Genomic DNA, 10569 nt, shown 5'->3' with positions numbered 1-10569 from the left:
GAAGCACAGCGTGAGAGCAGGAAAGTTCCAACCACTCTGTACTAAGGAAAATGAATGAAAATTAACAAAACATATAGACAGAGAGAGAGAGAGGCTTAATCTGAAATGTATCTCATGTGTGCTCCAGAGAAAGACTACCCGGGTTTCAACCATGTGACCTAGCTTTACTATACCCTACTTTTCTCATTGGTAAAATAAGCGTGTTTATTTATCTTCATTGTTAAGTCTCATTCAGGGAAAAAATAAGCTAATATATGAAATGGGCTTTATGTCTGACACGAGGTAAATAATAAACATTTTTCATTATTAAAAAAGGAAAATGCTGTGAAAAAGTTTTTTTGTACTAAGTAAATTTTCCTTTGGTTTGTCCATATATTCCATTTTCCAATTAGCTTTTTGGATGACTTTGATGTTCGAACAATAAAAAAAAAAACTTTCCTGTCACCTTATTTGTGATAGTCAAATGGTCTGCATTATGAGGTTCAGTGAGAATTTCCTGTATTGCGGTTCCAGAAGCATTTTAGAAGATAGTGATTTTACTGCTTCTTGTTCATACTACGCCGCCTTGTCTCATCAGCAGAAGATGCAAGCACATTTTGATTCACAGTTTTTCTCTTTTAAACTTTCTTCACAACTTTTGGGTTTTTTGTAGCCTCCAGCGTGGCTCCATGGACTAACCTCACTGTCCTTGAACAAGCATCCACAGTGCCTTATCTGCGTCGACATTAGACAACATCTCACATGGCAGGTAAGTGCAGCCCAAGTCATAAAGTGAAAAAATAAAAATAACCAAAAATATATGTCATGGGTATGGCTAATTTTGGGCAACATGTTAAGAAAAAACGTGTACAGATTTAGGTTTCTCATATATCAGCACTTTTTAATTTCATTTTTCTGACTCTTCATTCTGTCACTTAGAGATGATTTTGTGAACTTTTGTCAACAGATTTAAAGAGTGGATTTTGACCAGGATAGCTCTAAATTCTGATTGAGATATAAATTTACCAGGAAAATTATCCTAGGTTTTCTTACCTCCCATTAGGGAGTCATGTGCTCCACTTTGTGATGCTTATGTTGTTATTACCAAAATAAGTTTGTTATCAATAGATCAGGGTTTTCCTGGTGGCTCAGACAGTAAAGAGTCTGCCTACAATGAGAGAGACCCATGTTCAATCCCGGGGTTTGGACGATCCCCTGGAGAAGGGAATGGCACCCACTCCAGTATTCTTACCTGGATAATTCCATGGACTGAGGAAAGTAGTGAGCCACAGTCCATGGGGTCGCAAAGAGTTGAGTCCATAAAATGGAACTTAGTGCCTGTTTATCTCTTTTTACTACAGATCTCTAAGCTTCTTTTCAAATTAAAAAATAAATGGTAAATACATTGTACTGAGACAGAACTGATAAAGAAGAGAAGGTACTGATAATCTCAATGAAGAACAAAGTACATCATATTGAAATGTTGATATTGGGTAGAGTTCTCAATGGACTGTCTTCATTTGCAAACATTTTACTGGCAAAATGACTGGGTTATCAAACCAAAGCCCTTTTTGGATTCTCTCACTGGTTTCTGCCTTTAAGAACTCCTGTATTTGATCTTTAAATCATTACCCTCTCTTTCTTTATAGCTTTTCAGGCCACTGCATGGAGGTGGATCTCTGGGGTCTTAGCAGTAATATGCCTTTTGTTGATGGCTGCTTTGGGAGTTCTGTTAAACAATTGTAAGTTTTTCTAGTCAAGCCTATATAAAAAGATCATAATTGTGATGAAACTATCTTGCAAAAAACGTTTGATTTTTCTAATGTGAAGGATTTTGTTATTTCATGAAACAGTGTCTGATAAAGTAAATTTCTAATCATTTCTTACAGCACTTACTAAACCAAATGTTCAGTCTGGACCCTCCACAGATCTTCAGGAAGGTAGGGTTGCTACTTTGGAAATCTTTCTTGTTGATAAAGAATAAAATAAGTAGTTTCCTGTTTTTCTCATACAGAAGTTTGATGGAATATGATAGTCATAAAAATTTGCCTGCTAGTTGTGGGATAGTCTTCTTTCATTGTTCACATAAGAATGTATTAAATTTCATCAAATACATATTATTTGTATATTTAAATAATAAAGAAAATATTACCTGAACAAAATTTTCCAATGTAAGTGTTCATGTTTACATACCAAATAAAAAATACATTATATTTTTATATTTACATTATATACATTATATGTATATATACACATTATATTTACATTAAAGTAAATATTATGGCCAATCCTAATTACCTGATTGTGTTTGTTTATAACCCATACATATTTATCTCTTTACTTTTACTTCTGTTTCTTGTATAACTCAGAAAGCAGCATGGAGATTTTTGCAGTTCTAAACCCTTCTTAACACTTAACCTGTGAAAGTCAGCTCAAAGACCTAGTTGTTTTGTTTTCTTTTTCAAACACTCTCCAAGTTGTTTTACTATCTTCTTTGTTCATGTAGCCCTTCATTCATATCTTTTTTTTCTGAGCATTTTCCTGGCTTTATTGAGACACATTTGACAAATGATATTGTGTAATTTTAATGTCTGCAATGTGTTGATTTGATATACTTATTATTACAATATTATTACCACTGTAGCACTAAGTACTACCTCCATCATGTCACACAACTGTCATTTCTGTTTGTGGGAAAAACATTTAAGAACTACTCCTGTAGCAACTCACAAGTATAAATATTCCAATACTGTTAGCTCTAGTTATAATGGTGCACTGTCGATTCCCAGAATGAATTCATCTTCTAACTGAAAGCTTATATTTAAAAAAAAAATGTTTTTGGCCTTGCCTCACAGCTTTTGGGATTTTAGTCCCTCTATCACAGATTGGACCCAGGTACTCAGCAGTGAAAGCATTGAGTTTTAACCACTGGACCATCAGGAAATCCCATGTACCTTTTGACCAACATCTCCCTATTTTCCCCATATCTCAGCCTTTGTTAACCACCATTCTACTCTACACCCTCAAAATTATTTATTTGACAAAGATTTGAGTGTCTACCATGTGACAGAACTTTTGTCACTCAGGATGGTCAATACTGAAGACATGATCACTAATATATTGGGTGGTCAGTCTTCTAGCTAATCATTTTATTTATCATCATTTTGAAAATGAAATATTCAGAAGTTTTCTCTCACAAAATATGCTATAATTATTTCTTCCTTTCAATACTTCTTTCATCTAGTTTACTTTTAAATACATAGAAGAAATCAACTTTGGATCACTGCCTTAAAAAGCATTCTTCTAGTCACCCCACATCCTACAATCTGCTATACTGTATTTGAACACAGTGAATTTCTTGTGTATACTTACCCAGATTAGCATTAAATATAGTTCATAAAGACTAAAATGTATTCAATTCTCTCTCTCTCTCTAGAATATAATCTCCATGAAGAAAAAGATTCACGTCTGGGTTGTTCGGGTAAATATCTGCTGATGTGTAGTGTACGCAGTAAATTCTCAAAGAATATTTGTAGACACAATTAATAAATAAATGCTTTTTGAATGAGAAAGTAGCACTGAAAAGAAACTGGATCTCCAATGTCATCAAGTCATGTTTTATTTTTTCTCTTAGAATCTGGCTGCTATTCTTGCCAAGAAAAGTGGATTGGCTACCAATGCAATTGTTATTTCGTTTCTAATGAATTAAAAACATGGAAAGAGAGTAGGGATTTTTGTGTTTCTCATAATTCCAGTCTACTTCAGATACAAACCAGAAATGAACTGGTAAGTATTTAATTCTTGTTTTCTACATTTTATTTGACTCAAGAAAATATATTATCTATACTTGGTTTCAAGTTTTTAATCAGATAGTGAATGGATGATTATATTTGAACTAATTTCCTATACTTTGAAACCATTATAAAATCGAGCCAAACTTTCTCTAAGGTTTACATTATAGGAGTGCTGACAGATAAAGTTTAAGAAACTGTTTAGAGAGTATTCAAAGAAGAAATAGTAGGTCATTATTTTTGTTCCAACTCCTTTGAACTTTTAGTTCTTTAAGTGGATTTACAACTGATTTTGTAATTATACAACATTTGCTATCACTCTTGGGGATAATGTGAAATGAATATGTAGAGTATTATAAAATAATAACCCAACTCTTAATAAAAAGTTCTGTAGCTTTCTGGAGAAACTGTGGTAAAGATTTATCCCTCCAGATGCTGTTGATTTGGGATCAGATTTGATTATTGATCCCATTTGAAGGAAGTGTTCCATGAAAACTCTCACATCCTTTATGACATTTTTCATTCCTTCAAGAAGTGAGATTTTTGTGGGGTTTTTTTTCCTCCATAAATTAATGGGTTTGATGAATGAGAAATAGGGGACATGTGACTGATTCTTTTTCCCAAATTAGAAGTCAAAAATGATTTTAGTGTGTATAATTGAAAAACTGATGCTGGACACTGGCCCCCTTAAACGTACACGATTCCTAGAGTAGATGCAAAATAGATTAATATGTTTGTCTCTGTTTCCAAGCAGGATTTTTTGAAGTTCAGTACCAGTTTTTTCTGGATTGGGCTTTCTTATAATGAAGAACATCATGTTTGGTTGTGGGAGGACAATTCTACTCTCTCCCAAGATCTGTAAGTTTCTGGTACCAAAACCTTTTTTTTCTGTTCTTTTTGAGTTTATCCTTGGATCTGATCAGAGAGTTGAATATCCAGGACCATTATAACTAAGATATCCTATTTTGGGCATGAAACTATAAAAAAGAGAATAGATACAACATAATAAAATTTTAACCGCATCCACAACATCCACGTGTTTGCTCAAGAGCTTTCGACATATGATTTGTTTCTTGCCTTAGTACAAGCACTTGGATATATATGCATATGTACAGATTCTCACATGTATGAAAGCAGTCCAGAGAAAACAGTATGTCCATTATTTTTCTTATTCTGGTTGAGACCGATATTGTCAGCATTGGCCCATGTTTCAGATATTCTGGGTTTATTTCCTGTATATTTATAAGCTTCAAATCTCATTTTCATTCTTAAATATGAGATTTAACAGCATCATACATTGAGAAATTTTATAATCTGATTTTTTCCTGGACTAGACTTAGTTAATACATCTTTAAACAACATAGAAGCAAAGAATAACACATATCAAAATCATTAAAAACAACAACAAAACCAAAAAATCCCCAATCTCAATGCTATTGATTATTGAGCATACTGTGTTTTGGTAACATTGTACTCTGAAATTGTGAAAAATTACTTGAATGAAGAAGATAATGACTCAAGATGTAATATCTCATTCAAATGCTTTTAAATGTTCTCTAATTCTGTCATTTAGCAAGAACAGCATCCTTGAACGTTTTCATTTCCTGTTCTTGTATAGTAAAATTTTCTTCTTCATTGCAGATTTCTTTTTCCTAAATCTGTAAATCCAAAGAACTGCATAATGTATAGCTCAAGAGGAAGCATTTTGGATGTACACTGTGGAAAGAAGTCTCGTTATATCTGTAAACAACAGCTTATTTAGATGTTTCTTGGGGCAGAAGTGTTGTGCAATGGAGATTCAGTATTAGAATGGTTACAAATTACATTACCTACCGCTGGGATCTTTAAAATGTTCCAAATTGTGTTTTATCAATCATATAATTTTCATGTATTTGAAAACATGTATTTAAATTTTTATCACTATGCAATTGGTATATAACATTATGTTAGTTTTAGGTATACAATATAACAATAACTAAGACAGTATGCCTAATTCATCAACATATATAATGACAATTTTAAAATTTTGCCATGTATTTTAAAATTGATGAAGCTTATGTACCTACACCTGAAATTATAGAGTCAAGATAAATAATTTAATGAATGTTCAATATACATGGTATTAATTTAATAATGTATGCATCTATTTTTGATAATTTTCTCTGCAGAAATTTAAATAAAACTTAATTCAGGCCAAACAATATATATTAACATCATATTAGTTCTTTGTATGGTGTGCTAAATTGAAAAGTCCCACCCTCATCTTTTTTTCTCTGAAAGTAAAAATAATTTTAGTGTGTAAGTTTTTGGTGGATATCTATTCATCTATATGTTCTAATTTAGACCTGAAAGTGCCGTATAATAATTTCTTCATATGTGTCACAAGGGTTAAGTAACACATTTGTATGTCTTCTCTTGATCTTACCAAGTTCTTCAGAACAATTGGAAAGTTTTGCCCAAGCATTTGATCTTATAAGATTGCTTTCACATTTTGCAAGGGGAAGGGGAACGCAAGCTCTGATCACATGAATATACTGTCTTTTTTTTTTTTTCAAGTATCTTTCTTACCTTATGCTTATCTGACAGTAAAAAAGGCAGTCTTACATGTGCATTTAAGATTTCAATTTCTAATCAATCCCCAAAATCTTTTCCTAAATGGCATGTGATAAAATACTGGACATTTAGTATTTAGGAGGACAGGGAGCAGGCTTTTTTATTGAGGGGTTTCTGAGTGGGTCCGTGAAGGGAAGGGCACACAGTGAGTTGTGATGCTTGTGACCTGAATGGATTTTTTCCAACCTCGGAGATATCCAACCCCAATTCCCTATTTTAAAAAATAACTGTTGGATATACACCTAAAGAAATTTGTACTGACATCTCTATTTGTTCTCTTCTTTTGTATTTCAATTAAATGATTATAATTAAGAGCTCAAGGTTGATATTCAAAATACAGAGTTAGGAAGAGATAAGAACCTCTCGTGTTTTATTTCTCAAACTACAAATATAATAGTAATACAACTTGAACTCTTCATTCTTGTATGAAGATTGACTTAGGAAAAACGCACTTAGGTTATACTGTGAAAAACACAGGATAGCTCTAACATCTTTCATGTATTTAACTTGGACACGCATTGCACTTTCTATATATTTGAAATGTTTTGCCTTTGCTGTCCGTGTCGTTTTCGTAACAGTATAGTTTTAAAATTGCATTTATAAAGAGCAGTATAGACAAGCTTATTATGAAAATAGTTTTCTGTTCCAATTGTCCAACCAATCTGTCCACTTCCCACAAAAACATTTCCTCTGAGTATTTTGGGTGTTTGTTTTTCCTATGTAGAAAAAACATAGGAAATATATTTCTACATAGTATATGTATAGATCTATGTTTATTTCCTATGTAGAAAATAAACATAGACCTATATTGTATCAAGAATATTCTATTTTCATAATTTTTGTCTAGGATGAATGTCAACTGTGTTCTTGTAGTCACATTCAAGAATAGGTTGAAATTGATGTTCTAAGAGCAGTCATAACCCTATGAATTTTACATAGTTCAATCTTTTTTTTTTTTACTGAGAACTCATGAATATTTATTACAATATCACAAGAGCAATGAGGAAACAGAAGGTGTTAAATGTTACAGATTATATCTAATTTCAGAGAATAATCTATTTCAAAGTTGTCTTCACTGAGGGAGGAAAATTCCTGTTGCCTTCTAAAGATAACTCAGAGGTTTTCTTCAGCTCCCATATCATATCCATATCATCCCGTATTATATCCATATCATCAGCTCCTATATCCCATGTCATTTCAGCTCCCATATCATTTGAGATTGGGAGCTGACTGTGGTTCAGATAACGAACTCCTTATTACAAAATTCAGACTTAAATTGAAGAAAGCAGGGAAAGCCACTAGACCATTCAGGCATAACCTGAATCAAATCCCTTACGATTATACACTGGAAGTGACAAACAGATTCAAGGGATTAGATCTGATAGACAGAGTGCCTGAAGAACTATGGATGGAGGCTCGTGATATTGTATAGGAGGCAGTGATCAAGACCATCCCGAAGAAAAAGAAATGCAAAAAAGCAAAATGGCTGTCTGAGGAGGCCTTACAAAGAGCCGAGGAAAGAAGAAAAGCTAAAAGCAAAGGAGAAAAGGGAAGATATACCCATTTGAATTCAGAGTTCCAAAGAATGGAGAGATAAGAAAGTCTCCCTCAGTGATCAGGGCAAGGAAATAGAGCAAAACAATAGAATGGGAAAGATTAGAGAATGCTTCAAGAAAATTAGAGATACTAAGGAAACATTCTGTGCAAAGAAGGGCACAATAATGGACAGAAATAATATGGACCTAACAGAAACAGAAGGTATTAAGAAGAGGTGGCAAGAATACATAGAAGAACTATACAAAAAAGATATTCATGACCCAGATAATCACGATGGTGTGATTGCTCACCTAGAGCCAGACATCCTGGAATGTGAAGTCAAGTGAGCCTTAGGAAGCATCACTGTGAACAAAGCTAGTGGAGGTGATGGAATTCCAGTTGAGCTATTTCAAATCCTGAAAGATGATGCTGTGAAAGTGCTGCACTCAAAATGCCAGCAAATTTGGAAAACTCGGCAGTAGTCCCAGGACTGGAAAAGGTCAGTTCTCATTCCAATCCCAAAGAAAGGCAATGCCAAAGAATGTTCAAGCTACCACATGATTGCACTGATCTCACATGCTAGCAAAGTAATGCTCAAAATGCTCCAAGCCAGGCTTCAACAACAAGTGAACCATGAACTTTCAGATGTTCAAGCTGGATTTAGAAAGGCAGAGGAACCAGAGATCAAATTCCAACATCCGTTGGATCATCAAAAAAGCACAAGAGTTCCAGAAAAACATCTATTTCTGCTTTATTGACTATGCCAAAGACTTTGACTGTGTAGATCACAACAAACTATGGAAAATTCTTAAAGAGATGGGAATACCAGACTACATGACCTGTCTCCTGAGTAATCTGTATGCAGGTCAAGAAGCAACAGTTAGAACCAGACATGAAACAACAGACTGGTTCCAAATAGGGAAAGGAGTACGTCAGGCTGTATATTGTCATCCTACTTATTTAACATATGCAGAGTACATCATGAGAAACGCTGGACTGGATGAAGCACAAGCTGGAAACAAGATTGCTGGGAGAAATATCAATAACCTCAGATATGCAGAAGGCACCACCCTTATGGCAGAAAATGAAGAAGAACTAAAGAGTCTCTTGATGAAAGTGAAAGAGGAGAGTGAAAAAGCTGACTTAAAACTCAGCATTCAGAAAACTAAGATCATGGCATCCAGTCCCATCATTTTATGGCAAATAGATAGGGAAACAATGGAAACAGTGACAGACTTCATTTGGAGGGCTCCAAAATCTCTGCTGATGGTGATTGCAGCCATGAAATTAAAAGACTCTTACTGCTTGGAAGGAAAGCTATGACCAACCTAGACAGCATATTAAAAAGCAGAGACATTACTTTGCCAACAAATGTCTGTCTAGTCAAAGCTATCGTTTTTCCAGTAGTCATGTATGGATGTGAGAGTTGGACTATAAAGAAAGGGACGACAGAGGATGAGATGGTTGAATGGCATCACCGACTTGATGGACATGAGTTTGAGTAAGCTCCAGGAGTTGGTGATGGACAGGGAGGTCTGGCTGCTGCAGCCCATGGGGTCACAAAGAGTCAGACACGACTGAGTGACTGAACTGAACTGAATTGATAATTTCAGGGCATTATCATGTAAAGTGCTGGTTAAAAGGAAGGTTACTGGTCTCCCACGGCAAAGTGTCCTTCTTACTATTGGCCTTGTCATAGTAATTACATTCAATCAAGGACCATCTGATTCATTTCATTTTTATTATTTTTTCCCCCACTCTTACCTGCATTATGCTTCCTTCATCCTGAAAATCTCTTTGTACTCCTTGGGATGGGAATGATTTCTTTTATACAAAGGTTTTGCACAAAGTATTGTTTCTTTCTGATATGGTGTTTCTGATATATTCTCTGGAGGAGTCACTTAGTTTTATTTTGCTTTCTGCTTTTTGCTTTGAAATGGGCTGATTTACATGGAAGGATATAGGCGAATGACTATCTCAGTGTTGGATATAAAGCAAAGGTAAGAGGGTAAGGAAATGTGCAAAAAACACACACTATAACAAAACTGTGTTTCCATAAGTCAGTTCAGTCTTTCTTCATTTCATCCTGTTACTGTGAATGTGTTACTCATTACCCTGAATGTATGTAATATGGGTTATGTATTGGTGGCTAACAAATTATGTTATATTTAGAAACCTAAAACAACACATGTTTATTATCTCTCACTATCTGTGGCTCTGAAACTGGACATAGCTTAACTATAGTCTTTGTTCAGGGCCTCACTAAATTGAAACCAGGGTCTTGGCCAGGCGGTATTCTCACATAAAACTCAGAGTCCTCTTCCAAACTCAATCAAACTTTTGAAAAAATTTTGTTCTTCGTGTTTGTAAGACTACTACCCATAGCTTACAGAGGACTCCTCTTTGTGTAGATAGTCACACCAGGGTTACTTTCTTCTTCAGGACAAGGGATAGCACCCCTGACTCCTCTCTTTATCACGTCTGTGTCTCTTTTGGGCTTCCCTGGAGGCTCGGATGGTAAAGAATCTGCCTGCAATTTGGGAAACCTGTGTTGGATCCCTGGGTTGGGAAGATCCTCTGAAGTAGGGCATGGCAACCCACTCTAGTATTCTTGCCTGGGGAATCCCCACAGACAGAGAAGCCTGGTGGG

At 34.8% G+C, this 10569-nt stretch overlaps 1 protein-coding gene across 6 annotated transcripts in view; it reads left to right on the top strand.

Annotated features, from left to right (window-relative positions):
- Positions 1–552: 552 nt before the first annotated feature.
- Positions 553–10569, top strand: part of LOC145545286 (natural killer cells antigen CD94-like) — a 37045-nt gene continuing 27028 nt past the window's right edge. For 2 of the 6 annotated variants that reach the window (XR_014081993.1, XM_081589373.1), the window contains exons 1-6: positions 553–748; positions 1629–1721; positions 1869–1919; positions 3416–3460; positions 3614–3765; positions 4522–4628. Coding sequence is in view for 5 of the 6 variants with exons in the window: in XM_081589373.1 (XP_081445499.1) it covers positions 742–748; positions 1629–1721; positions 1869–1919; positions 3416–3460; positions 3614–3765; positions 4522–4628 (455 nt within the window). In the remaining variant the exon portion in view is untranslated. Of the gene's footprint in view, positions 749–1628; positions 1722–1868; positions 1920–3415; positions 3461–3613; positions 3766–4521; positions 4629–5411; positions 7852–10569 lie in introns of those variants that run through there. The other 4 variants (XM_081589371.1, XM_081589370.1, XM_081589374.1 and 1 more) reach the window with 4 other exon arrangements.

The sequence above is a fragment of the Giraffa tippelskirchi genome, chromosome 4 (assembly GCF_054371585.1).
Source record: "Giraffa tippelskirchi isolate mGirTip1 chromosome 4, T2T-mGirTip1v1.2.pri, whole genome shotgun sequence".
NCBI classification, from domain to species: Eukaryota; Metazoa; Chordata; class Mammalia; order Artiodactyla; family Giraffidae; genus Giraffa; species Giraffa tippelskirchi.
The sequence above is the reverse complement of the archived record's forward strand: the minus strand, read 5'-3'. Positions and strand labels throughout refer to the sequence as shown.